A 19,363-nucleotide genomic window follows, 5' to 3' on the forward strand; every position below is an offset into this window, starting at 1 on the left:
CAAACCGCTACAGCTCCTTCAGTCCTTTCTGTAACTCCTCCATTGGGGACCCTGTTCTCAGTTCAATGGTTGGCTGAGTGTATCTACCTCTATATTTTTCAGGATCTGATTAAGCCTCTCACCAGACAGCTATATCAGGCTCCTTTAGCATGCACTTCTTGGTATCCACAATATTGTCCGAATTTGGTGTCTACATATGGAATGGATCCCCAGGTGGGGTAGTCTCTGGAAGGCCTTTCCTTCAGTCTCTGTTCCACACTTTGTCTCCATATTTCCTTCTGTGAGTGTTTTTGTTTCCCCTTCCTTCTAAGAAGGACTGAAGCATCTGCACTTTGGTCTTCCTTGTTCTTGAGCTTCACGTGGTCTGTGAATTAATTCACAAACTTTTGGGTGTTATCCTGGTCTGCTTTCTTTCTCCTTCTTTGGAGAGTTAGGATTATAAAAGGCTTACCTAATGAATCCTGCTTTTATGTGGATTCTATATATTTGAACTCAAACCTTCATAAAAATACTTTTCTATATACTGAACCATCTTCCCAGCCAGACTCAAAGGTTTTAATATATGGGAGTGACATGTTTTAAAAGACCACCACAGTACAGTATGGTGCATGATTTGAGAACAGGGCCATGGCAATAAGGTCTCCTATATATAGTTGATGATCAAAATATAAGCAACAAATCACATGACACTGCATGGGCTTTAGGATATTGCCTCTTATTTCCTTTTGTGCAGCTCTGATGTCAGTCATATACAGGCAGGAATCTCCAGCCACCATTATTTCTATTACTTAACTCCAGACCTAGAAAGGTGTTGGGAATTTTTATTAAAGGTTGCTGAAAGTCTTGCCTTATGTCGTTTTATGTTTTTGTGGGCTTACAGATATGTATGCCTTCAGACAAGAAAATGTGGAGGAAATTATAAACACAAGATCAAATGTGCATTTTTTACCTTCCTCTTAAACTTATGCAGAGGGGCAAAAACTAATTATCTCAATAATGCTTCATTGTGACACATTTATATTGCTGATTTTTCTTTTATTTATAATTGATAACATGAATTATTATTCATTTATACATCTACAACTAGGAAGTTCTATCAATTATGTTATGGGTATCCACAAGTATATAACTATCTGCTTAGACATATGTTAAAAAATTTAAAAAATAGAGACACCCTTCTCACTCAAGGGCCCTCACAACCAATTTGCATGATGATTAAATAGCTTTTTAATTGCTGTTAAATTATGCCAGCTAAACTGTGATTTCATGCAAATATTAAGCTGTAATGACACGTACTGAATCATTTACTAAGATTTAGAATGTGGAACAAAGAGAGACAATTAATTCTAATCCTCAGATTCAACTAAATTGTGTGTCACTGGGCTTTTCTGAATGTGGCCTGATTGCTTTGTTATCATTTATAAATTATACAAATATTCTATGACACTCAGAAAATATACCTTGGCTGCTATAATGTATTTACAGACATTTGTCTTGAAAACTCTCAGGGATTTCCTTATGTTGATTTTTTTTCTTCAAGAAAAACAAATAACTCATTGGACAGAAGATATCTCTTATCCTCACTCTCCAGGCTGACTTTACAATGACAGAGCGATTTTTCTGACCTGCGATGACAGTTTTCAAGCTCAGAATGAAAAATCCTATGCAGTAAATCTAACTCTATTTCTGCTACACTTTATATACTAATACTATTTACAAATAGGGTCTCTTCCTATAGACACCCTTTGCTTCAACATGGATTTCCTCTTTATACTTTGAAAGAATAAAAGCTCGCCCCCAAAAAAAATGCTTTTCCACCTTCTCAGAAAGCACATGGTACCCCAGACTCTGCTCACCCTCATTCCTCAGAGGCTGGGTATACTATAACTTTTATTTTAAGTTCTATTTTTAAATGAAAATTATTTGTAGGCCTAGCTGCATCTTTCAGAATATCTCTGCACAATATAGAAAATCCCACACGGTATCAAATAAAACTGCAATCAGTGTCCAAATGGGAGACTTCTGACCCACTGCCACTGGAACAAAAGTGCTATACATATTGCTGAGTTAATTCCAGCATTTCCTCAAAATTGGCTCATTGCATCTTATTATGTAAGAAATATATGAAGAAATACCAGAGTTATAAGGAACAGTCTAAATCATGATTCTCAAACTTCCTAATGCTTTGTTTGACCCTTTAAAACTGTTCGTATGTTATGGTGACCCCCCCACCATATACTTATTTTCATAGCTATTTCATGACTGCAATTTTACTACTATTATAAATCATAATATTTCTGTGTTTCCTGGTGGCCTTAGGTGACTCCTGTGAGTCATTTGACTCCCTAAACCCCCCATAAAGGGGTCCTAACCCACAGATTAAGAACAACTGATTTAAATAAGGGTTAGCTTAGAAGAAAAGTAAGTTTAAGGATTGTATTTCAGCTTTTGTGTGATGTGATGAATATTTACAATTTTTGTTCTCATAATATGTAAATTCATATAAAGTATTTCTTAAAAGTGTTACCTAAAATGTTCATTTATACTGCTAATAATGGATTCCTTCCTTACTTCCCTTCCTCTGTCCCTCCGTCCCTCCTCCCCACCTTCCCTCCCTCCTTCCCTCCTTTATTTCTTCCTTCTTCGCTTTCCTTCCTCTTCCTTCTTTCTTTCTCTCTTTCTTTCTTTCTTTCTTTCTTTTTTTTTCTTTCTTTCTTTCTTTCTTTCTTTCTTTCTTCCTTTCTTCCTTCCTTCCTTCCTTCCTTCCTTCCTTTCTTTCTTCTTTGATTGTTAATAGTAAAGAAAACTAGACTAAAATGCTATGGTTTGAAATATAAAAAAGTTAAGTCCTAAAGACTTTGGTGCCAACCTCCAGCATTGTTGAGGGTTGTAAGAACTTTATCAAAAGAACTTAGATGGTGCTGGAGAGATGGCTCAGTGGTTAAGAGCACTGACTGCCCTTTCAGAGGTCCTGACTTCAATTTCCAGCAACATGGTGGCTCACAGCCATCTGTAATGGGATCTGATGCCCTTTTCTGGGATCTGAAGACAGAGACAGTTTACTCACATACATAAAATAAACAAATATTTAAAAACCACTTAGATGGAAGACTTAAGTCCCCAATGGGGATATTGGACAGTTGGTCCCTTTGTTGTTTTCTCTGTGTCCATGCTGGCATGTGGTAAGCAGTTTATTCCAATGTTCCTTCCTCCCTTCAGGATCTGCCTTGTGACAGACCTACTGAGATCAATACTCAAGAATATTAAATAAGACTGCAACTTATGAAACTAGGAGCTGACATAAACCTTTTATTTATTTTCTAGTTCTTAATTTGCTATCCTATTTATTTTAATAACTCTAAGGTATAGAATAATAGTGATTCCTAGCATAAAGAAAAATTTCTTGTAAATGATACTAAAGGGATTGATTAATAGTTCAATGTTAATCCATATGAAATTAACACTAAAAGGCTCTACTTAACCTTCTAGAAATGATTAGGTATATTTGGTAAATGAGCATTGGTTGTAATTTAAAAGGGGGAAAGTCATTTGGTCAGCAAAGAAGTGCAACTTTAGATCTTGATATTGTTCTAAAATATATTCTTAAGCATTTATATGCTTACTTTAAAGTGTTTGACAAAGTAGTGCTACAAAGAATTTTTGCAGTTGTTTTTTTTTCAAATTGTTGTTAACTTGAAATTTTTCAAACATAAAAATCAGCAATCAGTGGTAGTTTCTCTACAAGTGATTCCTCTTATAAAAGTTGATTAATGCACTGAAGGAGAACAGTTAATATGTAAACTATTAAAGCAAATAATTCTCAGAATTCAGCATGGTTCAGTTTTTGAATTCTTCATAGACACAAAATTTCCCCTTCATTTTTAATATTCTAAAATTAAGAATGGATACTGAACAACATGTTTGAAGAATGAAATGCTAACTTAGAATTCCATTATATTAGTATAATATTATTTATAAGGTTTTAAGGTAAAACAAATAAAAATAGACCAAGTACCATTCATTTGTGGAATAAACGCCAAGGTTCTCATCTTTATCTACAGGTATTTGTTGTTGTTGTTGTTGTTGCTGCTGCTGTTGTTGTTTTCATCTGGCCATGGTCCATTCTTTAATCTTTTGTTCCTTATTGTTGTAACTTATGGGTCTAGGATATTTTTCTTTCAATAGTTTTTAAGACTCAATACATTTTCAGGAGGGTCCCTACCAACTCAGCAAGTAAACAGCCAAGGAGGTTCAGGAAGTCTCTAAAATGACAAGATATACTAGACCTCTCTCTCTTCTAAATTATACAAAGTGTAAGGTCTGCTGGAGAGGCCTATACCAGTGAGCAGGCTGGAAGAGACTGACAGACTGAGCTGCCTAGAGACGAAACTTTGAGCCGTTGCGCTACCTGGGTATCAGGTTGTTAGCTCTAGGTTTCCAGTGTTCATGACTTGTTATCTGTGTTAGCGTGAACTTTACACGTAACATCTGTTTGTGATCCTTCAATGCTCCTTTTGCTACTCGTCTCCCAAATTCCTCAAAGTAACCTCGATATTAATGCACTGGTTCACCAAATTGAGTTCAGTGTGTGGTGAACCATCCTTACTATGGCCTGTCACCATTACCCTATTTAGGGTGAAGAGATGTTCGTTGATATCTCCCCAGGCCTACTGTTGCACAACCAAGCCTTTGCGTATTCAGTTTATAATTTGCTTTTACTTTCTTCATTACAAATAATTCAACTCATATTTAAATGTTATCCCCTTTGTGACAACTCTGCTCTAGAAGGTGACTTCTGTACCTCTCGTGTATGCATTAAAAGTGCACCTAAATCTAGAGTGGTCTTAGTCCTTTGCATGATTTATTTCATGGAATCAATGATAATGCTACAAAAATGAATTGCAGAAACTCACACAAATTCCTCTCACATCAAGAATAAATGGAAAAACATAAACTAGAAAATGAGCTGTTGTCAGGGCTTTGCCATTAAACAATTTACCTACTACTGTGAAAGAAAAGTGTACACATACATGAAGTCCTTTCCTTACTTGTCTCAAATACTTCAGAATAGCACCCATTAAAAAGGGAAGATGAAAATACGGATGGATTAAGCTGTCACAATTTGTCAGAACAAAGCAAAACAATGAGCTAGCAGATCCCAACATATTAGTAGTCCTCCTGGAAACACATAGCATTGCAGTATAATTATGAATATTTTCTTTGAAACTACAGATGCATTTGGAATCGTCTCCTACGTACAAATTGATAATATTTAGTTGGATTTTTTTTCTCCAAGTCCCATTGTAAAGTCCAGAGAAAGGTGCAGCAGTAACAAGATTTCACTGATTCTTCAGCACCAGAAGACTCTCACAATAATTCTTTCAATAACGATAGTTTTCCCAGGAAATTTGGTGAAAGAAACTCTTCTGAGTTATCTGTTTAAGTGACTGTGGTGGGACTAGCCCATGAAACTCAAATGACATCTTGTATTTGTGGTCTATAATGGTGAATTTGGGGTTTACATGCAGTTTCCTATTCTTTAGCTCAGGGTCATTTTACTTTTTGAAATTACAATATTGCAATATACTCAGCAAAGATTTAGAGGTGCTTTCTATAACAAAGCAAATACAGAATCCAATTCAGCCTGCTAGAGGTAATAAAAACTAATTTTGAGCCTTCTTCCTTTCGGGCTCCTGCTGCATTGTATTTACAGCGAGACACCTAAACCATCAGCTTGGCTTTTGTGCTTTAGTTTAGGATGTGAACCACCAAGACACAAGAATGCTATCTTTCATACAGAACTTGAGTTTTGGAAAATGGGTATTAAAAATAATGAAAAGGAGCTGAAGAAAGGAGGAGGAAGCAAGCAGAGCAGAAGGATCTGATGGATGGGCCTCCTGTGCTCATCCAGGAAGTGTAGGTCCTGATTAGAAGAGCAGAAAGGAAGGAACTCACCTGCTGTACTGCAAGCAGCATTTATTCTGCTCAAAACAAGAATGAGAGAATAATGACTCTGAAGTGGCCAATTATTCCAGAAATAATGAAGCCATGCTTCACAGTGTTGGTTTTAGAGCAAATGTAAATTGAAGTTTTATGCTTCCTTCCCAATCACTGTCATTGTATATCAAATACAAAGGCATGGTATTTTCCTGTGTATTAAGAATGAGGTTCCCAGGAACTGTTTTACTAGCAGGGTGTTTGATTATATGTTCAGACAATCACAACACAGTGTCTTTCCTGGTGTGGGGTTGAGGTATGCACACGTGTGATTTGCATTTGATTGAAACCTTTCTGAGTTGGCAATGTAAATGATCTCTAAATGCATAAATCCTGTAGCACCTGTTCAGTTGCTCTAAGAAAGCAAATTCCCGATGCTGTAAAATCATGAAAAAAGCAAAATAAAAGTTCTGGGATCACAGATTTATATTGTTCCTCTGTGTATTAAATGTCTTATATATGTTTATTTTGTCCTGTTCAACAAATACATATTTTTATTTACATTTTATTCAATTAACATCCCAAGCACAGCTCCCCCATTCCCAGTCCTACCCGTACAAATCCCTCCTCTCATTGTCCCCTCCCCTTACATACTACCCCACCCTGAGACATCTGGTCCCAGCAGGACTAAGAATATCTTTTCTTACTCAGACCCAATCAGGAAGTCTAAGTAGAAGAAAGGGGATCCAAAGGCAGAGAACAGAGTTCAAGACAGCTTCTGGTCAGTTTGTTAGGGAATCCATATGAAGACCAAGTTGTACATTTGGCACAAATGTGTAGGGATACTTTTAGAAGCAACACTTATTATGTAGTTTTACAAATGTGTGTATTGACCTGGGAAAGTCCCAGACAGTTAGTCTTCTGTACTCTGAACTCTGTCAGAAATGTCCCTAAGGCATCAAGATTTGAAAGTGTGGTGTATCCTCCACAGGGCCCCTTAGGAAGTAGAAAGCTTACATTAATGGATCACCTGAGAAATAAAAGTTTAGAATGTGCAAACTTCATTAAGCTATCAGATCAGGCAAAGCATGTCATAATTTACTGGATTATTCTTACTATCTTTTGACTTACAGTTGATTGAAAAGAATTGCAATAAATTAATTTAATAGTGTATGTCTAAATTGGCAAGGATGTTTTTGGTGTAAGCAGATATTAGGACTATTTCAAAGACCTTGATATAGGTAAAGTTGGAGGCAGAGAGACAAGATGAGTGTTGACCTTAAATGTTCTTGGCTTGAAGTACAATTAGTATGCCTGTCTTGAAAGCATGGATAAATGAAGATTCATCAAGCTAAAGAAAACAGAACAAGGACAGATGAGCAAGTCAAGGTGGAGAGCAATAAAACTGGATCTGGCAAGTTAAGCTTGAGCTGATTAGTTTCTCTGTTCATCAAATATTAAGGCCCTTCTGCATGCCGGGTACTATTCTGAGAGGTGAGGTTGCAGACTGCAAAAAACATTAAAGGTCCCCCGGCCCCTGGGGTATGATAAAATGACATTCAATAATGAACTAGGTACAGAAATAAAGTAAAGGATTTTCAATGATATAAAACAAACAACATGTTAACAAAAAGATCAAGTGGGACACATGCCATTTTTGAAAGACTGCTCAGAAAATAACCAGCTGACTGAGTGCTGATATTTGATCCTGTAAAATGGGATGGAAGGAGCCATAGGAAGTCTAACAGAGTGAGTGCTTCAAATGGTGCAAACCCTGTTCCAAAGGAATTAAACTCAGCATCTTTGAAGCTCAGTGAGTTTGCAAAGGCAACATGCTCTATACAGTCAGAGGAGCGGGCAGGAGGTGAACATGTGATCAGGTTTCTTAATCCCAGACTAAAGGACTTTGGGCCTCAGAACAAGAGAGTGGGAATTTACAAAATTATCAATACATCTACCTACAGATGACATTTGGAAGTGGGAGAGAGTAAGAACATCCGGAAAACGCAGGTAAGCAAGGTAAAGAAAGCCAACATTTAACCGGAGTAAGGGAAACCAACAGTGTCATAGCATAAGATAGAAGAGGAGGAGGAGGGTGAGATGGAAATCATACTCTTTCAGACTGAAAGTCATGCCCTCCTTAACTCTGTCAACTTGACAGAGCCTAGAGACATCCTAGAGGAATACCTAGCTTGAGGAATTGTCTAGATCATCTTGTTCTTTGGGCATGTCTATGGGAGAGTTTTGATTGTTAATTGACAGGAAGGTTCAGCCTACTGTGGATGACACCATTCCTAGGCTATTAAAAAAAGAAGAAAAGAAAAGAAAAGAGAAGGGAAGGGAAGGGAAGGGAAGGGAAGGGAAGGGAAGGGAAGGGAGGAAGAAAGCAAGCAAGCTAGCTAAGTATGGACAAGAAAAAGAGGCAGCAAACAGTATTACTCCATAGTGCCTGCTTTAAAATATTGTTTGTATTTCTGCTTTGAATTCCCTCAATAATTAAGTGTACATAAAAGGTTGAAATAAATCTTCCCTTTCTTTTTCTTCTTCTTTTAATTGGATTTTTAAAATTTATTTATTAACATTATCCCCTTTCCTGGTTTCCTCTCCAGAAGCATCCTATCCCATCCCCGTCCCCAACCACCCCCCTCTTCCTGCCTCCCCACCCTGATGTTCCCCACACTGGGGTTGGGGCGGCCTCAGCAGGACAAAGGGCTTCTCCTCTCATTGGTGCCCAAGAAGGCCACATCCTCTGTTACATTTGCAGCTGGAGCCATGGGTCAGTTCATGTGTATTCTTTGGATGATGGTTTAGTTCCTGGGAGCTCTGGCTGCTTGGAACTGTTGTTCTTATGGGTAGAAATGGATCAGTTTGCATTCTTCTACATGCTGACCTCCAGTTGAACCAGAATCATTTGTTCAAAATGCTATCTTTTTTCCACTGGATGGTTTTAGCTCCTTTGTCAAAGATCAAGTGACCATAGGTGTGTGGGTTTATTTCTGGGTCTTCAATTCTATTCTATTGATCTATCTGCCTGTCTCTGTCCCAATACAATTTTATCACTATTGCTCTGTAATACAGCTTGAGATCAGAGATTGTGATTCCTTCCAGATGTTCTTTTATTGTTGGGGATAGTTTTCCCTATCCTTTGTTGTTGTTGTTGTTGTTATTCCAAATTAATTTGCAAATTGTTCTTTCCAGCTCTATGAAGAATTGAGTTGGAATTTTGATGAGGATTGCATCTTGAGAATCTTTTGGTCTTAGCTTTTGCTAGACACAAGTATGAAAAATAAACATATCACATATAGTTTCAAGAAGAAATGTGCAACAAAATTAAATGGAGTGAATGACAGGTTACTAATGCAAGTGGAAATGAGGATGTTTTATGATTTTTTTCTTTTATTCATTTTTTGATAGAGGTACATAAAGTAGTAGATGGCTAATTAAACAAAGTTGGGTAGGTATCATAAATCTAAATGGAAAAAAACAGAAGTGATGCGAAGTGAATTGTAGATGCAACCAAATAAGGATGCTTTCAAAGACATTTACATTACTGGAGAAACATTGAACAAGAGGCATTTTAATGATAAAATTTGAATATATTATATCAAAATTCTGAAAAGAAAATAAATGAGAGCCAACCCATGGTACTTACAAAACTGGCAACATCACAAGCCCATGGCACCAAATAAGACTGGCATTGGATTCTGTGGCCATTGGGAATTGTCTCGTGTTCCAAGGATGGGAACCTAACCCCAGTACATGCTGGCATCACTGATTGAACATTGTCAGTTATTTTTAATAAAAGAATGGAAGGAAGGAAGGAAGGAAGGAAGGAAGGAAGGAAGGAAGGACGGAAGGAAACAATAAGAAAGAGGAAAAAAACTAACTGTTAAGAGGGTGATATGTTGGAGCATATAGGGAAAGTTGGGAGGGTAATAGTCTCATTGTGGAACATGATAATTTTTTATCAAATTTATGTGTGAAGTTCTTAAAGGATGAAATATAATGAAGTTTTTAAAAGGGAACACTTTAAACTCAGGGAAAAATAAAATTGAAACATTTAATCATTGTTTCTATGAATTCTATAATTTTCAATTTAACATTTCAGCACCTATTAATCACCAAAATGGGCAAATTGTTACCTATAATAGCTTGTTTGTGAATCTAAAAAGAGTTTAAATCTAAAAGGTAATATTGTATGTCTGCCTATCTTAGTAATATATTAATATTTTTACTTTTTAAAATTTATAGGTACTATACATGTTAAATAAATTCGTAAGTAACTATAAACTCTTAAGTAAGAGAAAGTAACAAATCACTAAAATTCTGTGTGCATTCATTCAAATTACCATCACATTTATTTTCATTTGAATATCCTACTCTGTGTGCATATGTATGTGTGTATGTGTGTGTGTGTGTGTGTGTGGAGAGAGAGAGAGAGAGAGAGAGAGAGAGAGAGAGAGAGAGAGAGAGAGAGAGAGAGAGAACTGTGTATAAATTCAAAGGAACCTTCCTTTAAAGTCGGGTGTCAAGAAAAACCAAGCTTGTCTCCAAGTCAATTATAAAACCTCAATACCCTCAATTACGAATTCCTCTGGAGTCTCCCTCGAGTGATGAATTCAATATTTCTCCAACAATATGCCTAAAACTACTGGTTAAGAGGAAAGAATGTTGGCTTTATTTACAAGTTTTTAATTTCTTCAAGAAACTTTAGTTAGGGAAAAATTTCAGTGCCTCAAAACATGGACAGTATCTGCACAGGAAGGATATATATATATGCTTTGAAAAGGAAAGATTTCACAAGGTTGGCAATTATTTGAACAGGAACCCTAAGGAAGTGGACTGTTCCATATTATTCAAGACACTTTTACCAGTACAGAATTTTGCACATTAACTTTTACATTTTTTTTAGAATTTAAAACACGGAGAACAAGGTGATTGGAACTAGAATTTTTAAACACAAGAGTGTGTAGACTTACTAGTACACGCCATAGAAGGTGGGTCTTTTTCTGCCCGGAAGTAACCCTTTTCACAATGGCAGACCGAAGTTGCTTCCACGAAGGTTGAGCTGTGGGGAGGGCATTTGGAACATTTTGTGTTCCCAGCAAATGCTTTATAGAATCCTGGCCTGCAAGCTGTGTAAACAGGAAAAACAATTTCTTTTTAGCTATTAGCACTAGAGTGCTTCTGTTTTGTACATGTTTTAAGTCAAACAAACTTTGCATCTCAGAATTCAATTTTACACATGCACAGCAAAGTCAATATAAATGCTAATATCGATATATAAATTAACTATTTAATTATTCAATTACTAGAACAATTATAATTTTAGAAATTTAGCTGAACTAACTTGGAAGGCACACACACTCATGCAAATGTATACACAATTCTTTTCACATCTACACAAAACACTGGATTATATATGTGAGGAAACTCATACTTGCCCAACAAAAAACGGTTTGTGCATATTTAGGTGATAGTGTTAAATAACATTAAGTCACATTATTCAAAAGTGTGTCTTAATTCATTTTTATTTCTGGCTTCAAGTAATTTAGTACTTATATTTTGCCTAAGAGATATCCTTGATAATTACAGTAGTGCTTAAATATTCTACAGTTTGGGATAGAACTACATTGTTTTTGAAGTTTTAGCTTTGAATATTTTTTGTAAACAAGTAAATAATTCACAGTAAGAAAGTTATTAATTCCACATGGCAAACTTACCATTATGGAATCAGAATTCAGATAGGCCTGCTAGAGCAGGCCTCTGATCACAGCTACTTAGGAGGTTAAAGCAAGAGAACTGAAAAATCAAGGACTTCCTAGCCTACAGAAGTAGTTCAAGGCCAAGGTGAGCAACTTAGAAAAACCTTGTCATGAAGTAAAAACTGAAGAAACAAATGCTAGATTGATGCTCAGTGGTGACAATGTCTAGGTTTGCCTGGCTGACATGTGTGAGGACTTATATTCAGTCCTTAGGAACACACACACACACACAACACACACACACACACACACACACACACACACACACATTTATTCCATATATCAGTCTCACTTTTAACAGGAAGAACATACCAGTAGCAATAGTCTCTTCTTTGACATGCTAACACATTAGTGTTTCAAAAGTAACCAATTAAGACAATCTGACATATGTATAATGTATAATTAAATTTGTCGACATTTTCATAATTAATACATTCTTTAAAAACTATGTGATTTCTAAACTTGATCTATAGCATTGTCTTAAAAACTCAGATGATGCTCATTAATTCAAATATTTGCTTCGTTATAAAGTTTAAAATAATTTAGTACAGAATAAATTTTTAACAATTTCAAAAATGATTTTTAAAGTTGACCTTATATAGAAATTAAGTAATTTATGTATATATCAAATACTTAAAATCTAATTTAAAAGTCATTTTATGTACACATGCATATGTAATGGAAGCGTTTGCATTCGAACACATTATTTTAAACATTTAAATATTACTTTAAAGCACAGGAAACAGGAAACTATGGTAGTTTACAATATTTATCACTCATTCAAATTGTATAAATATTGTTTACTATATAAAAGTAGCCTGCTTTTAACTTGACTTATGTCTGGTAAGACATTATCTTTTATTTTCTTAAGTAACTAAAATTATTATAAAGAGACTCTTCTAGGTGTACGGCTAATGTACCACTTCTCCTAAAATCCTTACACAAAATTTTCCCCACCAAATTGTCTTTTCCACCTGATACCATGAAGCCTGATACCTTTATGCTCACTCTTTTTGTAGTCTGGCTTCTTTAAATGTCACTCTCTAATTGAGGGCCTCCTGGATACCTCTTCAAAAACTGCAATCCTGCTTTCCTAGACCACAGAAATCCACACTGTTTTCCTTTGCCGCTGAATGATTTAACAACATCTGACAATCGACGCATTTAGTTTTAAAAACCATTTCCCACTAGATTGTGTGCTTTATCAAGCAGAGATTTCTGTCTGTTTCATCTGCTAAAGTTCATCTTCTGGGCCAAAAAGACTGTGAGGCATTATTTGGCCTTCAAAGAATTTTTGGTACACAGATGGGAGGCTACTGAGGAACTTTTTAAAATTTCTATGAAGTCCCAAGGTTCTGTTTAACAAATTGTCTGGTGTTAGCCTTTCTTTGGGTTGGCAATGCTCCTTTCTTTATGATAAAACTATGACCCACTCGCTGTATTAACTGTTACTTGTGTCTCTGATCTCATGGATCCAGATCACCAACATACCTAAGGCCATTTCAACATATTTCCTATGTTAAATATTCATTTGGTTCCTGTGGGTTTCACAAGAGAAGGTTGCCACAATCCATGTCAGTAATAGGTATTTACATCCACACAATCGATTTTCTGCAGAGAGCCATGCATGTCTATGCAGTGCAAGCTATGGTGATGGCATCACTTATCTTAGAATGCATTTAACTGGTTTTCTTTTCTGTTTGGAAGGACTACCTAATAAGTATGGTATGAATATGCTGTCTTAAAACACATAAACACACACACACACACACACACACACACACACTTATTCCATATATCAGTATCAAAGTAGCCCAATATGACTACTTTAACATAGCAAAATAAACTATTTAGGGGATGCGATGGTTATTCCTGGTTGTCAACTCAATGATATCTGGAATGAACTACAATCCAGAAATGGAGGACACATCTGTGATCCAGATCTTGAGGCTGGAAGACAGGTTTCTGACCTAGATCTTGATATGGAGATCTTGAGGCATAGTGACCATGAAAATCTCAGGCCCAGGAAAGGTAGTACATGCCTTTAACTCCAGGAGACTGAGTTCAAGGCCAGCCTGTGACAAAGCAAGTTTTAGATCCAAGTGTTCTGGTACACACCTTTAATCTGGGCTACACCCTCTGCTGGAGGCCCACACAAGGACATTGGAAGAATGAAGATTCTTTCTTCTTTGACTGCTTGCACTTACTTGTCATTACATCCACTGGAACCTACTTCTACAGAAGACCAACTTAAACAACTAGCGTCATTGGACTGAGCAACTACTGGATTCTTGGCCTTCCCATCCACAGCTGCTCATTGTTGGGTTAGTTGGACTACAGACTGTGAGTCATTACAATTCCCTTAATACAAAGAGACCATAGTTCTGTGATTCTAGAGAACCGTGACTAATATAGGGGGAAAGGACTGAAACTTGAGGGCTGGGATGTATCTCAGTAGGTAGAATGCTTTCCCAGCAAACATGAAACCCTGGGTTCCATGCTTGAAACCATGTAAACCAACCATGATGTCGGCCTATGCTTGTAATCTCCACACTTGGGGCTATGTTTGGTGACATAGCAAGGCCAGGTTGGCATAATGAGACTGTGTCTCAAAATAAAAAGTAAAATAAGATGGGATCCCCGTTGAAGGAATCAGAGAAAGGACTGAAAGAGCTTGAAGGGGCTCGAGACCCCAGATGAACAACAATGCCAACCAATCAGTGCTTCCAGGGACTAAGCCACTACCCAAAGACTATACATGGACTGACCCTGGACTCTGACCTCATAAGTAGCAATGAATAGCCTAGTAAGAGCACCAGTGGAAGGGGAAGCCCTTGGCCCTGCCAAGACTGAACCCCCAGAGAACGTGATTGTTGGGGGGAAGGCAGTAATGGGGGAAGGATGGGGAGGGGAACATCCATAGAGAAGGGGAGGGGGATGTTGGCCTGGAAACCAGGAAAGGGAATAACAATCGAAATGTAAATAAGAAATACCCAAGTTAATAAAGATGGAAAAAATGTAAAAAAAAAAAAGTAAAATAAGATAATAAAATAAAACAAAGTAAAATACTAAATAGAAAAAAATAAGAAAATAAAAGAAAACTTTCCATTTGAAATTATGTTTATCTCAGTACATGTATTTTTTTTCTATTTACCATTTGAAGTGTATGTTTATATTATTTGCATAAACATACATGTATGCATACAAATAATTCTAGTATTAAAGAGAACAGAAACGTGCTATTCTAAGCACTTACCTTTCCTTGCATAGCACTCATTGGTGTCACATAGACTATACAACTTCAGACTGTGTCATAAGTGATTAAAATTGTGTTATCACATTTGTGAACTGAGAGTTCGTTTACTTTGACAAGACAGAGATGAGTATCACCTTGATGGTATCTACTCCTATGAGTTTTCATAATTTTTTAAAATTGAATGAGATAACAAATAATAAATTCATTGGTCCTTGCTATAAGATCGCTCTCATTACAGAATAGAAGGAATGGTCTACATCCAACTAGTGCTTTAAACTTCGTAGCTCTGCTTCAAATGAAATTGCAGCACCCACACTTGAGAACTCTAGCTGCTTTCTTATAAATAGGTTTTGGCTTTTCCTATCTCATCCTGTTTCCCTATTTATAAGATGTGCATTCCTTGCTTCCAATGAACCAAATAACCGAAACGATTGCCTGCCTCACATGTATGAATATCTTCCAGCATATGTCAGTACTGCATGAAATATTGTTGGAATGTTAATGCTTTCTGATGTGGTTGTTGTAGTTCTTTTACCTCTCTTTTGGGTAAGAAGTTATTTAGATAAAGACCTACAGTTTAAATCCTCACTGCATTCACTTATGTTTCCCACTGTAGCTTCCATCCAGAATCATGTGAATCAGGGTTTTAAATCGATGCTGTGACCTAATGCATTAATCTCAGGGATTCCTGCCTCTGACTTCTGCCAGCTCAAATTTCCCCCCAAGTCACTGCAGTTGCATTTCTAAGCACCTATGATGTAGTCCTGTGCTTGGTACAGCAGAAAACAGAAAATGGTTACTGTGAGCCCGTATTTGACCTCGTTTGATTTGGTACAGAGAAAAGTGAGGAAGAATTTTATACATTTTAATGATCATATAAACATATGATACACTTTATTTAGGCTTTTTGTGTACAGAGTCTGGAGTATATACTATATTGTGCCTTGTGGGTAATCCCAGCACTTGGCTTAAACATTAATACATACACATACACATACATATACATATGGTTCTGATTCTTCTTAACATAAAGATAAAAAAATTGAAGTAAAAACTCCTCAGTAACCCAGGCAGTGATGAGATTTGAAAATTTGTTTGTTGGGAACAATGTATTAATTAATTAAATTAAAATGTATTAATTAATCAATTAATTAATTAAAATAGCAACCATTTACTGAAGCCATATATTGACGTTTTTTGATTGAAAACTTACAAGGCAAAGCAGGTGTCATAGAAACAGATATTGGCTTAGTCAGATAAGTTGTCATTAATAAGCACATTGTACACATTGTGGTTATTATAATAGAAATTAATTACAAAAATAAAAAAATTTAGTTTTCAAATGCTTACTCATTTTTTTCTTCTTCTTTTTCAAGTATTTTCTTGAGTAGTTTTCTCACTATGCTTATAAGGAAAATGGTCTCTAACTCTTTAGGGTTTTTGTTTGGGATCAGAGCAACTGTGGTCTCCTGACCTGAATTGGGCAAAGTTCCTTCTGGTTTTATTTTATGGAATAATTTGAGGGGTATTGGCTTTAACTCTTTGAAAATCTGGTGGACTTCTGTGTTCAACCCTAATGCCTTTGGCTTCTTCATCTTTTTTTGGTTGTTCAGAGAGATTTTAATGACTTCTTCTTTTTCGTATGTGTGTATTTAAATAGCTTATTGGATCTTGATTTAACTTTGTTAAGTGGAATCTATTGAGAAAACTATTTCTTTTTGATTTTTCAATTTGGTGGTAACAGGATTTTGTTTTGTTTTGTTTTTTTAATTTTCTAAGATACTCTGTTTCTTTATTTTACAACTGTTTTCAATGCCAGCAACATTTATTTTTGGATGCATGTTTTCTCATTTTTGAAAAACAGATGCCATGGTCCAAAGGTCAGTATCTTCTTTTTTATTATTTTTTTTCTTTTTTGGATTTTTTAATTTACATTTTAAATGTTATCCCCTTTCCTGGTTTCCCTTCCAGGAACCCGATATTCCACCCTCCTCCTTCCCCTGCTCCTGTGAGGGTACTCCCCCACCTACTCACCCACCCACCCACCCACTCCTGCCTCCCTTCCTCCTGGCATTCCCCTACACTGGAGCATTGAGCTTTCACAGGACCAAGGGCCTTTCCTCCCATTGATGCCCAACAAGGCCATCCTCTGCTACATATGGGGATGGAGGCATGGGTCTGTCCATGTGTACTCTTGGGATGGTGGTTTAGTCCCTGGGAGCTCTTGGGGGGGGGTCAGTATCTTTAAACTCTTACATGGGAGCCTAAACACCTACTGTGATAGCATTTAGTGATTGAGGCTTCTTGTGGTAATGAAGTCATAGGATTGTGTCCTCACTGATGGGATTAGTGCCCTCAGGAGTAACAGGACAAGAGCTTCCCACTTACTCATGAGAGAGTAAGAAGATACCCATGTGCAGACATTTAAGAGAGTCAGACCAGACACCATATATTCTAGCACCTAGAATTATTGCTTCTCAGCCTCCCGAACTCAGAGAAAATAATTTTTTCTTGTTTAAGTAATCCAATCCATGGCATTTTTGATATTGTAGCATAATAAAAGAAGATGAAAAAGAAACAACAGCTAGTACAAATCTTAGGCAGGGCTCTAAAGATTTTAAATGTGGTATGAAAAAATAACAACTGATCAGATGCTATTAAGTTCTGTGTTTTCCAAAACTGGCTCAGCTATATTTGTTGTACTCCACTGTTGTGAAATTGTGTGGAAATCCTTACTAAGGATTTTCATATGATTCTTTCTTTAACGTGGTATGTTTAGGACTATAGTAGAAGTGATTGTATATGACTATCCAGGCAGGTCATAAAAGCAGATAGCAAGCCCACTTGATTCTCTTGGATGCTTCTGAAGACTGTCCAGCGTGACAGGAGAAAATGCAAGCCCTTAGGTAGACCATGCAACGCAGAGATGAGTCTAGACTCCAGCTGAGCTTCCAGACAACTATTTACTAGTCAAGCACATTGTCTTTGGAGTGTGGACTCTTCAGTCCTTAGTCCAGAACCAAAGGCGATACTTCATGGAGCAGGCACTGGCCACATTGCCAAAATTACAGGCTTATGAACAAAAATAAATGGTTTTTGTGATTCCGTGCTGTTAGACTTAGAGTAGATTTTTTTTTTATTAACTTGAGTGTTTCTTATTTACATTTCGAGTGTTATTCCCTTTCCCGGTTTCCAGGCAAACGTCTCCCTAATCCCTCCCCCTCCCCTTCTTTATGGGTGTTCCCCTCCCCATCCTCCCCCCTTTGCCGCCCTCCCCCCAACAATCACGTTCACTGGGGGTTCAGTCTTAGCAGGACCCAGGGCTTCCCTTCCACTGGTGCTCTTCCTAGGATATTCATTGCTACCTGAGGTCAGAGTCCAGGGTCAGTCCATGTATAGTCTTTAGGTAGTGGCTTAGTCCCTGGAAGCCCTGGTTGCTTGGCATTGTTGTTCATAAGGGGTCTCGAGCTTCTTCAAGCTCTTCCAGTTCTTTCTCTGATTCCTTCAACGGGGGTCCCGTTCTCAGTTCAGTGGTTTGCTGCTGGCATTCGCCTCTGTATTTGCTGTATTTTGGCTGTGTCTCTCAGGAGCGATCTACATCTGGCTCCTATCTGCCTGCACTTCTTTGCTTCATCCATCTTGTCTAATTGGATGGCTGTATATGCATGGGCCACATGTGGGGCAGGCTCTGAATGGGTGTTCCTTCAGTCTCTGTTTTAATCTTTGCCTCTCTCTTCCCTGCCAAGGGTATTCTTGTTCCCCTTTTAAAGAAGGAGTGAAGCCTTCACATTTTGATCATCCGTCTTGAGTTTCATTTGTTCTAGGCAACTAGGGTAATTCAAGCATTTGGGCTAATAGCCACTTATCAGTGAGTGCATACCATGTATGTCTTTCTGTGATTGGGTTAGATCACTCAGGATGATATTTTCCAGGTCCAACCATTTGCCTCTAATTTCATAAAGTCGTTGTTTTTGATAGCTGAGTAATATTCCATTGTGTAGATGTACCACATTTTCTGTATCCATTCCTCTGTTGAAGGGCATCTGGGTTCTTTCCAGCTTCTGGCTATTATAAATAAGGCTGCTATGAACATAGTGGAGCACGTGTCTTTTTATATGTTGGGGCATCTTTTGGGTATATGCCCAAGAGAGGTATAGCTGGATCCTCAGGCAGTTCAATGTCCAATTTTCTGAGAAACCTCCAGACTGATTTCCAGAATGGTTGTACCAGTCTGCAACCCCACCAACAATGGAGGAGTGTTCCTCTTTCTCCGCATCCTCGCCAGCATTTGCTGTCACCTGAGTTTTTGATCTTAGCCATTCTCACTGGTGTGAGGTGAAATCTCAGGGTTGTTTTGATTTGCATTTCCCTGATGACTAAAGATGTTGAACATTTCTTTAGGTGT

The 19,363-nt window shown here is 37.2% G+C and overlaps 1 protein-coding gene across 1 annotated transcript in view; it reads right to left on the reverse strand.

The window, feature by feature from the left end:
- The window catches only part of Epha6 (EPH receptor A6), an 893,674-nt gene that overhangs the window by 523,648 nt on the left and 350,663 nt on the right, over positions 1-19,363 (reverse strand). Inside the window, exon 4 of the mRNA XM_032900334.1 lies at positions 10,917-11,072. Within this exon, the coding sequence (XP_032756225.1) occupies positions 10,917-11,072 (156 nt within the window). The remainder of the gene's footprint in view (positions 1-10,916; positions 11,073-19,363) is intronic.

This window comes from Rattus rattus, chromosome 4 (assembly GCF_011064425.1).
Source record: "Rattus rattus isolate New Zealand chromosome 4, Rrattus_CSIRO_v1, whole genome shotgun sequence".
In the NCBI taxonomy this organism is placed as follows: domain Eukaryota; kingdom Metazoa; phylum Chordata; class Mammalia; order Rodentia; family Muridae; genus Rattus; species Rattus rattus.